Source organism: Leptodactylus fuscus, chromosome 1 (assembly GCF_031893055.1).
Source record: "Leptodactylus fuscus isolate aLepFus1 chromosome 1, aLepFus1.hap2, whole genome shotgun sequence".
NCBI classification, from domain to species: domain Eukaryota; kingdom Metazoa; phylum Chordata; class Amphibia; order Anura; family Leptodactylidae; genus Leptodactylus; species Leptodactylus fuscus.
Window position 1 is genome coordinate 32,652,079 of NC_134265.1, and position 16,510 is coordinate 32,668,588.

A 16,510-nucleotide genomic window follows, 5' to 3' on the forward strand; every position below is an offset into this window, starting at 1 on the left:
ATTGGGGCTATATACACCCACTATTTTTGCTACTGCCATATAGTGCCATTGTCTGACTGGGAATTCAAAGAATATATTGGGGTTACGTGCACCCACAATTTTTACTACTGGTATACAGTGCCAGTTTCTGACTGGGAATTCAAAGAATATATTGGGGTTATAAATACCCTCATTTCTTGCTACTGCCATATAGTGCCAGTTTCTGACTGGTAATTCAAAGAATATATTGGGGTTATAAATACCCTCATTTCTTGCTACTGGTATATAGTGCCATTGTCTGACTGGGAATTCAAAGAATATATTGGGGTTACGTGCACCCACAATTTTTACTACTGGTATACAGTGCCAGTTTCTGACTGGGAATTCAAAGAATATATTGGGGTTACAAATACCCTCATTTCTTGCTACTGCCATATAGTGCCAGTGTCTGACTGGGAATTCAAAGAATATATTGGGGTTACGTGCACCCACAATTTTTACTACTGGTATACAGTGCCATTGTCTGACTGGGAATTCAAAGAATATATTGGGGTTATAAATACCCTCATTTCTTGCTACTGGTATATAGTGCCAGTGTCTGACTGGGAATTCAAAGAATATATTGGGGTTACGTGCACCCACAATTTTTACTACTGGTATACAGTGCCAGTTTCTGACTGGTAATTCAAAGAATATATTGGGGTTACGTGCACCCACAATTTTTACTACTGGTATACAGTGCCATTGTCTGACTGGGAATTCAAAGAATATATTGGGGTTATAAATACCCTCATTTCTTGCTACTGCCATATAGTGCCAGTTTCTGACTGGGAATTCAAAGAATATATTGGGGTTATAAATACCCTCATTTCTTGCTACTGGTATATAGTGCCATTGTCTGACTGGGAATTCAAAGAATATATTGGGGTTACGTGCACCCACAATTTTTACTACTGGTATACAGTGCCAGTTTCTGACTGGTAATTCAAAGAATATATTGGGGTTACGTGCACCCACAATTTTTACTACTGGTATACAGTGCCATTGTCTGACTGGGAATTCAAAGAATATATTGGGGTTATAAATACCCTCATTTCTTGCTACTGCCATATAGTGCCAGTTTCTGACTGGGAATTCAAAGAATATATTGGGGTTATAAATACCCTCATTTCTTGCTACTGGTATATAGTGCCATTGTCTGACTGGGAATTCAAAGAATATATTGGGGTTACGTGCACCCACAATTTTTACTACTGGTATACAGTGCCAGTTTCTGACTGGGAATTCAAAGAATATATTGGGGTTACGTGCACCCACAATTTTTACTACTGGTATACAGTGCCATTGTCTGACTGGGAATTCAAAGAATATATTGGGGCTATAAATACCCTCATTTCTTGCTACTGCCATATAGTGCCAGTTTCTGACTGGGAATTCAAAGAATATATTGGGGTTACGTGCACCCACAATTTTTACTACTGGTATACAGTGCCATTGTCTGACTGGGAATTCAAAGAATATATTGGGGTTATAAATACCCTCATTTCTTGCTACTGGTATATAGTGCCATTGTCTGACTGGGAATTCAAAGAATATATTGGGGTTACGTGCACCCACAATTTTTACTACTGGTATACAGTGCCAGTTTCTGACTGGGAATTCAAAGAATATATTGGGGTTACAAATACCCTCATTTCTTGCTACTGCCATATAGTGCCAGTTTCTGACTGGTAATTCAAAGAATATATTGGGGTTACGTGCACCCACAATTTTTACTACTGGTATACAGTGCCATTGTCTGACTGGGAATTCAAAGAATATATTGGGGTTATAAATACCCTCATTTCTTGCTACTGCCATATAGTGCCAGTTTCTGACTGGGAATTCAAAGAATATATTGGGGTTATAAATACCCTCATTTCTTGCTACTGGTATATAGTGCCATTGTCTGACTGGGAATTCAAAGAATATATTGGGGCTACGTGCACCCACAATTTTTGCTACTGGTATATAGTGCCAATTTCTAACTGGGAATTCAAAATGCGCAAGGCTCCCGGAAAGGGACGTGGACGAGGCCGTGGGCGAGGTCGGGGGAATGGTTCTGGGGAGCAAGGTAGCAGTGAAGCCACAGGGCGTCCCGTGCCTACTCCTGTGGGGCAGCAAGCATTGCGCCACTCCACATTGCCAGGGTTGCTTGCCACATTAACTAAACTGCAGGGTACAAACCTTAGTAGGCCCGAGAACCAGGAACAGGTCTTGCAATGGCTGTCAGAGAACGCTTACAGCACATTGTCCAGCAGCCAGTCAGACTCTGCCTCCTCTCCTCCTATTACCCAACAGTCTTGTCCTCCTTCCTCCCAAAATTCCCAAGCTTCACAGAACAATAACCCCAACTGTCCCTGCTCCCCAGAGCTGTTCTCCGCTCCTTTCATTGTCCCTCAACCTGCCTCTCCACGTCACGATTCCACGAACCTAACAGAGGAGCATCTGTGTCCAGATGCTCAAACACTAGAGTCTCCTCCATCTCCGTTCGATTTGGTGGTGGATGACCAGCAACCCACCCTCATCGACGATGATGTGACGCAGTTGCCGTCAGGGCATCCAGTTGACCGGCGCATTGTGCGGGAGGAGGAGATGAGACAGGAGTTGGAAGAGGAAGTGGTGGATGATGAGGACACTGACCCGACCTGGACAGGGGGGATGTCAAGCGGGGAAAGTAGTGTGGATGTTGAGGCAAGTGCAGCACCAAAAAGGGTAGCTAGAGGCAGAGGCAGAGGTCAGCAGCTTAGGCGAAGCCAGGCCACACCCGGAATCTCCCAAGATGTTCCAGTTCGTACCCAGCCCCGAAAAACTCCCACCTCGAGGGCACGTTTTTCGAAGGTGTGGAGTTTTTTCAAGGAATGCGCCGAGGACAGATATAGTGTTGTCTGCACAATTTGCCTCTCGAAATTGATTAGGGGCTCTGAGAAGAGCAACCTGTCCACCACTTCAATGCGCCGTCATTTGGAATCCAAGCACTGGAATCAGTGGCAGGCAGCAACGGCAGGACAAAGGCCGCCTGCCGTTCACGCCACTGCCACTGCCTCTGCCACTGCCTCTGCCTCTGCCACTGCCACTGCTGACTGTGCTGGCGATGCACTCCAGAGGACGAGCCAGGACACCACTTCATCTGCCTCCGCCACTTCGTTGACTTCTCCCTCATCCTCCCCTGTTCCTGTCTTATCTCCTTCTCCTGCACCATCAAAGGCACCATCAGGCGCTTCTTTACAACAACCCACCATCTCTCAGACATTGGAGCGGCAGCAGAAATACACTGCTAACCACCCACACGTGCAAGCCTTGAACGCCAACATCGCTAAACTGCTGGCCCAGGAGATGTTGGCGTTCCGGCTTGTTGAAACTCCCGCCTTCCTGGACCTGATGGCAACTGCGGCACCTCGCTATGCCGTCCCTAGCCGTCACTACTTCTCCCGGTGTGCCGTCCCCGCCTTGCACCAGCACGTGTCACTCAACATCAGGCGGGCCCTTAGTTCCGCACTTTGCACAAAGGTCCACTTGACCACCGACGCGTGGACAAGTGCATGCGGACAGGGACGCTACATTTCACTGATGGCACACTGGGTGAATGTAGTTGAGGCTGGGACTGCTTCCCAAACTGGCCCGGTGTACCTCGTCTCCCCGCCTAACATTCCTGGCAGGGACACGAGAAGAACACCCCCCTCCTCCTCCTCCTCTACCGCCTCCTCCTCCGCCACCGCCTCCTCCTCCGCCACCGCCTCCTCCTCCGCTGTTAGATTGACCCCAGCTACGAGTTGGAAACGTTGCAGCACTGGCGTTGGTAGACATCAGCAGGCTGTGCTGAAGCTGATCAGCTTGGGGGACAGACAGCACACTGCCTCCGAGGTGAGGGATGCCCTCCTCGATGAGACGGCAATATGGTTTGAGCCGCTGCACCTGGGCCCAGGCATGGTCGTTTGTGATAACGGCCGGAACCTGGTAGCAGCTCTGGAGCTTGCCGGACTCCAACATGTTCCATGCCTGGCCCACGTCTTCAACCTAGTGGTGCAACGTTTCCTAAAGAGCTACCCCAATGTTCCAGAGCTACTGGTGAAAGTGCGGCGCATGTGCGCCCACTTTCGCAAGTCGACAGTAGCCGCTGCTAGCTTAAAATCTCTCCAGCAACGCCTGCATGTGCCACAACACCGGCTTTTGTGCGACGTCCCCACACGCTGGAACTCAACATTTCAGATGTTGAATAGAGTGGTTGAGCAGCAGAGACCTTTGATGGAATACCAGCTACAAAACCCTAGGGTGCCACAAAGTCAGCTGCCTCAGTTTCTCATCCATGAGTGGCCATGGATGAGAGACCTTTGTGACATCCTACGGGTCTTTGAGGAGTCCACAAGGAGGGTGAGCTCTGAGGATGCGATGGTGAGCCTTACAATCCCGCTCTTGTGTGTTCTGAGAGAATCCCTGATTGACATCAGGGATAACTCAGATCACACAGAGGAGTTAGGGATAGCATCCGATCCGTCACAGCTGGAGAGTAGGTCCACACATCTGTCCGCTTCACTGCGTTTAATGGAGGAGGAGGAGGAGGAGGAGGAAGAAGAGTTGTCCGATGATGTGATGGTGATACAGGAGGCTTCCGGGCAACTTCGAATCGTCCCATTGTTGCAGCGCGGATGGGTAGACATGGAGGATGAGGAGGAAATGGAGATTGAACTTTCCGGTGGGGCCAGAGGAGTCATGCCAACTAACACTGTGGCAGACATGGCTGAGTTCATGTTGGGGTGCTTTACAACCGACAAGCGTATTGTCAAAATCATGGAGGACAACCAGTACTGGATCTTTGCTATCCTTGACCCCCGGTATAAAAACAACATCTCGTCTTTTATTCCGGTAGAGGGGAGGGCCAATCGCATCAATGCTTGCCACAGGCAATTGGTGCAGAATATGATGGAGATGTTTCCAGCATGTGACGTTGGCGGCAGGGAGGACAGTTCCTCCAGTAGGCGACCAAGTTCTCACCGGTCCACACAAACGAGGGGCACACTGTCTAAGGTCTGGGACACCTTGATGGCACCCCCTCGCCAAAGTGCCGCCACAGAGGGTCCTAGTGTCACCAGGCGTGAGAAGTATAGGCGCATGTTGCGGGAATACCTTTCCGACCACAGCCCTGTCCTCTCCGACCCCTCTGCGCCCTGCACGTATTGGGTGTCGAAGTTGGACCTGTGGCTTGAACTTGCCCTATATGCCTTGGAGGTGCTGTCCTGTCCTGCCGCCAGCGTCCTATCTGAGAGGGTGTTCAGTGCAGCCGGTGGCATCATCACTGACAAGCGCACCCGTCTGTCAGCTGAGAGTGCCGACCGGCTCACTTTGATAAAAATGAACCACCACTGGATAGAGCCTTCATTTTTGTGCCCACCTGTGTAAAGCACCCCAACATGAAACTCCATGTCTGTACTCAACCTCTCCAATTCCTCCGCATCCTCATACTCATCCACCATAAGCGTTGCACAATTCTGCTAATACTAGGCTCCCTCCAACATGATTTCCCCCAACTCTGCTGGTTAGAGGCTCCCTCCACCCTGATTTCCACCAACTCTGCTGGTTAGAGGCTCCCTCCACCCTGCTTTCCCACAACTCTGCTGGTTAGAGGCTCCCTCCACCATGAATTGGTCCAAACTGGGCTGGTTAGAGGCTCCCTCCACCATGAATTGGTCCAAACTGGGCTGGTTAGAGGCTCCCTCCACCATGAATTGGTCCAAATTGGGGTTTTTAGAGGCTCCCTCCACCATGAATTGGTCCAAACTGGGGTTTTTAGAGGCTCCCTCCACCATGAATTGGTCCAAACTGGGCTGGTTAGAGGCTCCCTCCACCATGAATTGGTCCAAACTGGGTTTTTTAGAGGCTCCCTCCACCATGAATTGGTCCAAACTGGGTTTTTTAGAGGCTCCCTCCACCATGAATTGGTCCAAACTGGGGTTTTTAGAGGCTCCCTCCACCATGAATTGGTCCAAACTGGGGTTTTTAGAGGCTCCCTCCACCATGAATTGGTCCAAACTGGGGTTTTTAGAGGCTCCCTCCACCATGAATTTGCCCAAACTGGGCTGTTTAGAGGCTCCCTCCACCATGAATTGGTCCAAACTGGGTTTTTTAGAGGCTCCCTCCACCATGAATTGGTCCAAACTGGGGTTTTTAGAGGCTCCCTCCACCATGAATTGGTCCAAACTGGGGTTTTTAGAGGCTCCCTCCACCATGAATTTGCCCAAACTGGGCTGTTTAGAGGCTCCCTCCACCATGAATTGGTCCAAATTGGGGTTTTTAGAGGCTCCCTCCACCATGAATTGGTCCAAACTGGGGTTTTTAGAGGCTCCCTCCACCATGAATTTGCCCAAACTGGGCTGTTTAGAGGCTCCCTCCAGCATGAATTGGTCCAAACTGGGGTTTTTAGAGGCTCCCTCCACCATGAATTGGTCCAAACTGGGGTTTTTAGAGGCTCCCTCCACCATGAATTGGTCCAAACTGGGGTTTTTAGAGGCTCCCTCCACCATGAATTGGTCCAAACTGGGCTGGTTAGAGGCTCCCTCCACCATGAATTTGCCCAAACTGGGCTGTTTAGAGGCTCCCTCCACCATGAATTGGTCCAAACTGGGCTGGTTAGAGGCTCCCTCCACCATGAATTGGTCCAAACTGGGTTTTTTAGAGGCTCCCTCCACCATGAATTGGTCCAAACTGGGGTTTTTAGAGGCTCCCTCCACCATGAATTGGTCCAAACTGGGGTTTTTAGAGGCTCCCTCCACCATGAATTGGTCCAAACTGGGGTTTTTAGAGGCTCCCTCCACCATGAATTTGCCCAAACTGGGCTGTTTAGAGGCTCCCTCCACCATGAATTGGTCCAAACTGGGTTTTTTAGAGGCTCCCTCCACCATGAATTGGTCCAAACTGGGCTGGTTAGAGGCTCCCTCCACCATGAATTGGTCCAAATTGGGTTTTTTAGAGGCTCCCTCCACCATGAATTGGTCCAAACTGGGGTTTTTAGAGGCTCCCTCCATCATGAATTGGTGCAAACTGGGGTTTTTAGAGGCTCCCTCCACCATGAATTGGTCCAAACTGGGGTTTTTAGAGGCTCCCTCCACCATGAATTTGCCCAAACTGGGCTGTTTAGAGGCTCCCTCCACCATGAATTGGTCCAAACTGGGTTTTTTAGAGGCTCCCTCCACCATGAATTGGTCCAAACTGGGCTGGTTAGAGGCTCCCTCCACCATGAATTGGTCCAAATTGGGGTTTTTAGAGGCTCCCTCCACCATGAATTGGTCCAAACTGGGCTGTTTAGAGGCTCCCTCCACCATGAATTGGTCCAAACTGGGGTTTTTAGAGGCTCCCTCCACCATGAATTTGCCCAAACTGGGCTGTTTAGAGGCTCCCTCCACCATGAATTGGTCCAAATTGGGGTTTTTAGAGGCTCCCTCCACCATGAATTTGCCCAAACTGGGCTGGTTAGAGGCTCCCTCCACCATGAATTGGTCCAAACTGGGCTGGTTAGAGGCTCCCTCCACCATGAATTGGTCCAAATTGGGGTTTTTAGAGGCTCCCTCCACCATGAATTGGTCCAAACTGGGCTGTTTAGAGGCTCCCTCCACCATGAATTGGTCCAAACTGGGCTGGTTAGAGGCTCCCTCCACCATGAATTGGTCCAAACTGGGTTTTTTAGAGGCTCCCTCCACCATGAATTGGTCCAAACTGGGGTTTTTAGAGGCTCCCTCCACCATGAATTGGTCCAAACTGGGGTTTTTAGAGGCTCCCTCCACCATGAATTGGTCCAAACTGGGGTTTTTAGAGGCTCCCTCCACCATGAATTTGCCCAAACTGGGCTGTTTAGAGGCTCCCTCCACCATGAATTGGTCCAAATTGGGGTTTTTAGAGGCTCCCTCCACCATGAATTTGCCCAAACTGGGCTGGTTAGAGGCTCCCTCCACCATGAATTGGTCCAAACTGGGCTGGTTAGAGGCTCCCTCCACCATGAATTGGTCCAAATTGGGGTTTTTAGAGGCTCCCTCCACCATGAATTGGTCCAAACTGGGCTGTTTAGAGGCTCCCTCCACCATGAATTGGTCCAAACTGGGCTGGTTAGAGGCTCCCTCCACCATGAATTGGTCCAAACTGGGTTTTTTAGAGGCTCCCTCCACCATGAATTGGTCCAAACTGGGGTTTTTAGAGGCTCCCTCCACCATGAATTGGTCCAAACTGGGGTTTTTAGAGGCTCCCTCCACCATGAATTGGTCCAAACTGGGGTTTTTAGAGGCTCCCTCCACCATGAATTTGCCCAAACTGGGCTGTTTAGAGGCTCCCTCCACCATGAATTGGTCCAAATTGGGGTTTTTAGAGGCTCCCTCCACCATGAATTGGTCCAAACTGGGGTTTTTAGAGGCTCCCTCCACCATGAATTTGCCCAAACTGGGCTGTTTAGAGGCTCCCTCCAGCATGAATTGGTCCAAACTGGGGTTTTTAGAGGCTCCCTCCACCATGAATTGGTCCAAACTGGGCTGTTTAGAGGCTCCCTCCACCATGAATTGGTCCAAACTGGGGTTTTTAGAGGCTCCCTCCACCATGAATTGGTCCAAACTGGGGTTTTTAGAGGCTCCCTCCACCATGAATTGGTCCAAACTGGGCTGTTTAGAGGCTCCCTCCACCATGAATTGGTCCAAACTGGGGGTTTTAGAGGCTCCCTCCACCATGAATTGGTCCAAACTGGGGTTTTTAGAGGCTCCCTCCACCATGAATTGGTCCAAACTGGGGTTTTTAGAGGCTCCCTCCACCATGAATTGGTCCAAACTGGGCTGTTTAGAGGCTCCCTCCACCATGAATTGGTCCAAACTGGGGTTTTTAGAGGCTCCCTCCACCATGAATTGGTCCAAACTGGGGTTTTTAGAGGCTCCCTCCACCATGAATTTGCCCAAACTGGGCTGGTTAGAGGCTCCCTCCACCATGAATTTGCCCAAACTGGGCTGTTTAGAGGTTCCCTCCACCATGAATTGGTCCAAACTGGGCTGTTTAGAGGCTCCCTCCACCATGAATTGGTCCAAACTGGGTTTTTTAGAGGCTCCCTCCACCATGAATTGGTCCAAACTGGGCTGGTTAGATGCTCCCTCCACCATGAATTGGTCCAAACTGGGCTGGTTAGAGGCTCCCTCCACCATGAATTGGTCCAAACTGGGCTGGTTAGAGGCTCCCTCCACCATGAATTGGTCCAAACTGGGCTGGTTAGAGGCTCCCTCCACCATGAATTTGCCCAAACTCTGCTGGTTAGAGGCTCAATCCACCCTGATTTTCAAAACAAATGTTGGTGCCAACCTCAACTTACTACAAGGGCCAAATTCACTGCTGGTGACAAGCTCTCCTCACTGCAAGTGCCAAATACACATGTTTCAAGGTGTTTTCCTACTGTCAGAGAGGTGGTATTGAGTGTGTAAAGTGTGTAGTTGTTAGGCTGTGATGTTGGGGTAATTGAGGGTCTTTGGTGTGTTAGATGCCCCCAGACATGCTTCCCCTGCTGTCCCAGTGTCATTCCAGAGGTGTTGGCATCATTTCCTGGGGTGTCATAGTGGACTTGGTGACCCTCCAGACACGGATTTGGGTTTCCCCCTTAACGAGTATCTGTTCCCCATAGACTATAATGGGGTTCGAAACCCGTTCGAACACACGAACAGTGAGCGGCTGTTCGATTCGAATTTCGAACCTCGAACATTTTAGTGTTCGCTCATCTCTAATAAAGAATGATTCTATATGTGTCCCAGGAGATCAACCGATTCCTCTCACTCCTTATCAAAAACCAAAGATCAGACCTGTCTCAGGCTGAAAGGCAACCGATTGCCGCAGGAGCTTTCCCCCAAATGCTTTATAGGTCAGCCTTGCTTCTTTTAGAAATTCCAATCCCTTCCCACTGTCTCTGCTGAAGAAAGGCTTCAGGAGGAGAATAAGACATGTATTCTGGGCAAGATTTCTAGAAGGAGGAGCAGGAGACTTGCAAATAGTGTAAAACAAGTTTTTCTGTGCACTTGGGCGTGTTGTCGTGGAGAGATCAGCTTTGTTTGGCTGCTCATTTGCCTTCTAACCAGACTCCCACCCAGAAATCTTTGTTCAGAAGAATGTTGCAGAGCCATGTCTTCAGTGCGCAGTATGTGACCTCACACGGCCTTTCTCATTTGTTCGCTCAGTCTTATAGGCCCAGCACTTGTGAAGAATTCTTGTAACTAATAAGTAATTTACCCTCCTCTATAAATAACCTATCCAGTATACAGCAGGGCACAAGACAAGGATGTCCACGCTCACCTGCCCTTTTTGCCCTAGTAATGAAGCCTCAGCTATTCCTATTAGGTCCAACCGCAATACAGGAGTCCACGTGGCCAATATAATAATATATTTATCCCTCCCCATCTTCTTTCTACAAAGGTGGTTCAGAGGGGTGGTGTAAAGATTAAACATACTTGTTGTGTTATTTAGCAGATAAGTTCCTTGTTTTGCCCCATCCTTTTGAGTTGCCAGAGGTCATTGTCTTATTCAGTAAACCAGGTTGTCAATACATTCCTATGGAACTTACAATGTGGATCTCATAAGAACGCATTGAGAGCCTGAGTTCTGGTTCACTGAATAAGACCTACAACCTCTTGAAACTTAAAAGTGGGTCAAGTGGGGGCAACACAAGGAACTATATCTGACAGATAACCGAACAAGTGATTTTAACTCACGCATCACCCCACTGAGCCACCTTTCTGGGGCTTCTAGTCTTACTTCAATATAGTAACATACTTGATAAGGTTGAATAAAGACACATCAAGTCCAACCTATAAACCTAATAAGTTGACTCAGAGGAAGGAAAAACACATGAAATAGATGCCAACTCCAAATATAACAATTGGACTCAGTCCCTGTATCATCAGTCTATCCTAAAAATGCTAGGCCCCATAACCTGTGGTATTTTTTACTTTCGATAGTCATGGTATCCACTATTGATTTAATCGCTCTGATCTTTGATCACATTTTGTCAAAAACTTTCATTTCTATGAAACCAATTCAGCACCACAACATACTAACAACTCCCTTGACAGGTTGCAATAGTCAACTACCTGGTGGCCACACCTAGACCACTATAGCAGATCATCTCATGGCAGACCATTGTGAAATCATGTTGCTGTGAAAAGCTGCTCGTCTTGTGACACGCATATCTGAATCCAGCATAGTAGAATAGTAAAGATTCCGGTGGATGAATAAAATCTCATTCCACGTTCTCTTCTTTGGGTCTTTCAGTTCCTCTCAAGGGGATCTCAGTTGACGTCCAGGTGAAAGGCTTTGTTGCTGATGTGTCTGCAAGTCTCAAGTACAAGAATGTGGAGGAGAAGGCGGTGGAGGCAGTCTTTGTGTTTCCCATGGATGAAGACTCTGCTGTCTACAACTTTGAGGCCATAATAGAAGGGAAAACCATTGTGGCTGATCTCCAGGAGAAGAAAGAGGTAAATTTTGCTTTTTTTGTTTTTGAAGATGACATGATTATGAAGGATGTAACAATAGTAACTAAGGATCTTGATTGAACAAGAGTTCCTACAAGGTACCGTAGGTCCAGATTAAGGGTGCCAATTATAAAATATACAACTGTAGTTTCCAATTATTAAATATACCCGGTGAGACAGAACCTGATGAGTGTTGTCTTATAGCCTTCTTCTTCTTCTCCTCTTCAAGGCTCGCAAGACCTATGATGAGGCCATCAGCCAAGGCCAGCAGGCTTTTCTTCTGGAAGAAGATGAAAGCTCTGCTGATGTTTTCAGCTGTAATGTTGGAAACCTACCACCTGGTCAGGAGGCAGTAGTGACCTTAAAATATGTACGGGAGCTTCCCGTCGAGGCAGACGGGGCCGTTCGTTTTGTGGTTCCTGCTGTCCTCAACCCCAGATACACCCCAGAAGGTAAGATCAATATCAGGTAACCCTAAACAAAAACTTCATGGTCTTCAAAAACAGTTTATCATCGTAGAAGTGACATGTCAATAACATGCGTGACTTTTATGTAAACCTTAAAAAAAAAATGATGAAATGGTTGAAAAAGAATTAGGATTAAAGGAGTTTTCCCATGGACATGACCATATCTAAATCTGTAGTCTAATAAAAGTTGAAACCTTTTTGCAAAAAAAATGGATGAGCTTACGTAAGGCCGATAGTTGATTACAATGTTGGTTAGTAAGAAGAATGATGGAGATAGTAGATGATGGTGTAAGGATGTCCACAGATATAGAGGATGGATGATAATATGTGAATGATAGAAAGCCAAGATGGAGGTGATGAGGCTAAACAATAATGATAGATGACAATGGCTGATTTACTTTTCCTGATTTTCTCCTTATTCCTTACCCACCATGTAGGACATGCTGTGAGTGTGACCGCCACCCGCCCACAAGTGCCTGTCGGAGAGATCCCATATACCCTGAGTCTGAGCGCTCACTTCCAGTCTGCTTATGGCATTGCCAAGATAATGTCCAACTGTGATATCAGCCCTATGGAGTATACTAATGAGGACAAGACCGGCGCCAAGGTGAGGGGACAGCACAGGACTGTGCGGACTGGAGAAAACCTTAGCGAATGTATCATGAGACAAAAAGTAATGTTTTATGTCTTTTGTTGTCATGGCTGCTATAGTACTATAGGGACAGTACTCCATATTTCTGATATGTCACCCTTCCACTTCAAAATTTCCTCGAAATTCCGTCCGGAATCTGCTTCTCATTGTTTTCAATGACAGGTAGTGATGGAGGCTTCTTTTTTTTCTGGACACTGAAAAATAGCATCCTGCTTCCTGCAGATTTGGTGGCGGATTCAGCTGCAGAACCCACAGTGCAAAGCTTAGGTTGTCTAGTCCCATTATGTCTTTGGTTACGAAGCAAGAAAACCCACAATGTAAAGGAATCTGAGGAAGAAGACCACCTCAAATTCCTCAGCGTGAACAGCCCCTTAGTATTAGCGACAGTCAACCAGACCCGACCCAATTACATTTGTGGAAAGTGGTAAGCGATGCGCAGAATGGTGGACACTTTATGCAGAGGGCCTTGTACCAAATGTGCCCAACATTATCATCCATCTACACCAGAAAACTGACATAGAGGTGCTGATAAATCCCCCCTCCCCATTGCGTCTACTCAGGTTAAAGGTGGATTTTCATAGAATCTAATTTGGAACCATATTTTACATGTGTTAGTCACTCTGGTATTTCTTGGCATTTCTTATAAGTCTTTAAACATTTCCAGGTATCACTAGCTGAGGGACACAAGTTTGAGCGAGACGTGGAGCTCCTTGCCTACTACTTAGAGGCGAACAAACCAAGCGTGACCGTGGAGGCTGGAGTGATATCTAATGCTGCTGAGGAGCCAAAAGGTGACTTATATATTCTTTAACTCCCCCCGACCTTGTCCTTATGAAGATTTAAGGACATCAAGGAACGGTAGAGAATTTCAGTTGTGGCTCAAGAACCTCCAGGCCACTTATGAAAAAACGGCCTTGGGGATAGTTCAGTTTTTTTAATGTGAAAATACAAAACAATAATAACTTTCAGAATGATGGACACCTGGAAACCATAGAGAGGGCCCTAACAGTAGGTCCACCAACGTCTCTTAGAAGAACAATTTTGCTCATTGGCTGAAGTGTTAGATGTGTCATACTGAAGATCTGCAGTCGGTGGATGTGACCTTCATTTGTCCAAAAACAGCCATGTCCTTAACTCTAGATTGAGCTTTATGTACCGTCTTTAAAGAAAATCTTTAAGTAGACAAGTTCTCAAACTCTTAAAGAGGTTGCTAATTGTAAAAACTAGTTGGTATTCCCTAATAGATAATTCTAAGTTAAAGGGTTCTTCAAAACCCAAATCGAATTTTTATACTGATTTACTATCCTCATTATAGACTGCTACAACAACTGATCTGTATGGGGTCCGGTTGTCGGACTCACATAAACATGGGGAGAACATACAAACTCCATGCAGATCTTTGGCTAGATTTGAACCCAGGAATCCATTGCTAACTACTGAGCCACCGTGCTGCCTATCACATACTGTTGACCTATCCTGTCCATATATGTGTTTTTGTTCTTTCTATTGTACATGACTAACTGGTTTCTTGTTCTCCTGTTTTTTTTTTTGTTTTTTTTTTATTGTTTTTTTTTTTAGGATCTTTAATGACCGAGTCTGTCGCCATGTTTAACTTCTATCCCAATATCCCAACTGCGCAGGAACAGACAAACAGTGGAGAGTTTATCTTCGTGGTGGACCAGTCTGGGAGTATGGAATCGCCAATGAATTCAGAGCCAAATGCCCCATTTCGTATTGAGAGTGCTAAGGTTAGTGACTGATTCCAGGGTAACATCTACTTAGTAGCCATTTTGAATTTTTTTGAGCAAGAGTCCACATACCTTATTATGCGAGAGGAGATTTGGCTACCATGGTATTTCTTATTTCCATCATCACACTGTTTTGTTTTTTTTTTCCTCTTATCCAGGAGACCCTGGTCCTTCTATTGAAGAGTTTGCCTCTTGGGTGTTACTTTAATATCTTTGGATTTGGTTCCGATTTTGAATCTTTCTTCATGTGAGTCTATTATACATTCCTTTTGGTAGAAATTTTGTGTCTATAAATATATATGTACAATTTTATTTTTTTATTTTTTTACTTTTTGGGGGCAGGGTTAGGCTATACTTTTGCAATTTCCTATACAATACCACTCACCGCGGTGGCTTATCATCATGCAGGCTCCACCAATTCATCTTCCATCTATAGATTAAGTCACAAGACAATATGGAGTCAATAATTTTGTTCGATTTGCTCATTTCTTAGCTCATTACCTTTATCTCATTACCTTATGTACTCGTATTCTTCAGGGAGAGTAAGGAGTATACACAACAGTCCATGGAAGAAGCCGTCAAGAAGGTCAAGGAGATGAAGGCTGACTTTGGGGGAACAGAAATCCTGAGGCCCTTAAAGAAAATCTATGGTACTGCTGGAAGACCAGACCACCCAAGACAGGTAATGTGAGTTATACCTGATACGATGCGAATTATAACGGAAATCTAAGCCAGTCCTTGGCTGGTGAAGATTTCAATTTTGTCTCATGGAACCTCGAAAGATGCAATAGCATTGTTAAGAGGTTGGAGCCTCGTAATTCTTGTGCCGGTGGGGTAATAAATTCAGACTGGTGGAGAAAGAGCCAGTCTAAATAATTGACCTCCATTGTGTCAGCCCTTACAAAAGTCCTAATACAGCTGTATCTATAAGCCCTTAGATTGGCGTTCATTGGATGCCAACTTACCACCAACCCTCCATCCCGATCAAAATTTTTATTAGGCTGTATTCTTTTCTGTACCTATGAACCGAGCCTTACTTGTGTGGATCCTTGGATGATAATTTAGCATTACCATGGACTTCCAATTCAATATAATGTGGGGAGTAGTTTAATATAAACATGATTTATTCACCATGTACAGAAGAATTTTCTATGCTTGTGATAAGTCTGAACTCTTAATATTTATGGTCTTCTAAGGTTTTCCTCTTCACTGATGGTGAGGTCGGGAACACAAAGGAAGTGATTGATGAAGTCCAGAAAAACGCTCATAATCACCGGTAATATTATTTATACAGTCATTCCCTTTTTTTTTTGTTCCATCTAAGAAATTTTTTAAATTCTTGCTTAGCTTACTCAGTACCTCAAATAACTCCTAGTAAGGTGGAGGACAAAGTATTCTACCATGGCTGATTCATATGACATATCACATTGTTACCTCATATTCCTGACTTCTGTGTAGATGCTTCACATTCGGGATTGGTGAAGGCGCCTCTACATCCCTCATTAAAGGCATGGCCAGAGCAGGAAGTGGAATATTTGAGTTCATCACCGGCAAAGACCGAATGCAAACCAAGGTGAGTTCTGGCCATCTTGGTCAAGTTTTTTCCTCCCTGACTATATGTTATTGTTGTCATTAGCATCAGGGGCGTAACTACCATAGAGGCAGCGGAGGCAGCTGCCACAGGGCCCGGACTATTAGGGGGCCCGGTGACAGCCGCTACTGCTGCGGTGCAGGGGCCACTAATGGACATAATACTGTGTGCAGGGGCCACTATAGGGGATAATACTGTGTGCAGGAGCCACTAATGGACATAATACTGTGTGCAAGGCTTACTAAGGGACATAATAGAATGCGGAGGAGGGGTGTTGGTTGGGGGGGGGCCCCATGTAAAAAGTTCGCCACGGGGCCCCGCCATTCCTGGTTACGCTACTGATTAGCATAGACCCTGTGTCAGTTCTGAGTGTGGATTGTATCGGGGTACAACAGGCATTTGTTCACATGCGCCCCATTAACAATGAAGATTCAATGTGAAAAAAAAAATGTAAGCACTGGAGTGGGTTAGAGGTTGCCCCTAGACAGATTTGTCACCATATTTGTATTTTTTTTTTAAATTTCTACCTACAATACTGAATATGGACTCATTTTTTGTTGGAC

The 16,510-nt window shown here is 46.4% G+C and overlaps 1 protein-coding gene across 4 annotated transcripts in view; it reads left to right on the forward strand.

The window, feature by feature from the left end:
• LOC142198341 (von Willebrand factor A domain-containing protein 5A-like) overlaps positions 1 to 16,510 on the forward strand; it is a 94,026-nt gene that overhangs the window by 62,819 nt on the left and 14,697 nt on the right. For all 4 annotated transcript variants that reach the window (XM_075269361.1, XM_075269370.1, XM_075269352.1 and 1 more), the window contains exons 3-11: positions 11,290 to 11,492; positions 11,719 to 11,941; positions 12,394 to 12,563; positions 13,273 to 13,399; positions 14,187 to 14,356; positions 14,515 to 14,603; positions 14,894 to 15,038; positions 15,553 to 15,632; positions 15,815 to 15,929. In XM_075269361.1, coding sequence (XP_075125462.1) covers positions 11,290 to 11,492; positions 11,719 to 11,941; positions 12,394 to 12,563; positions 13,273 to 13,399; positions 14,187 to 14,356; positions 14,515 to 14,603; positions 14,894 to 15,038; positions 15,553 to 15,632; positions 15,815 to 15,929 — 1,322 coding nt within the window. The remainder of the gene's footprint in view (positions 1 to 11,289; positions 11,493 to 11,718; positions 11,942 to 12,393; positions 12,564 to 13,272; positions 13,400 to 14,186; positions 14,357 to 14,514; positions 14,604 to 14,893; positions 15,039 to 15,552; positions 15,633 to 15,814; positions 15,930 to 16,510) is intronic.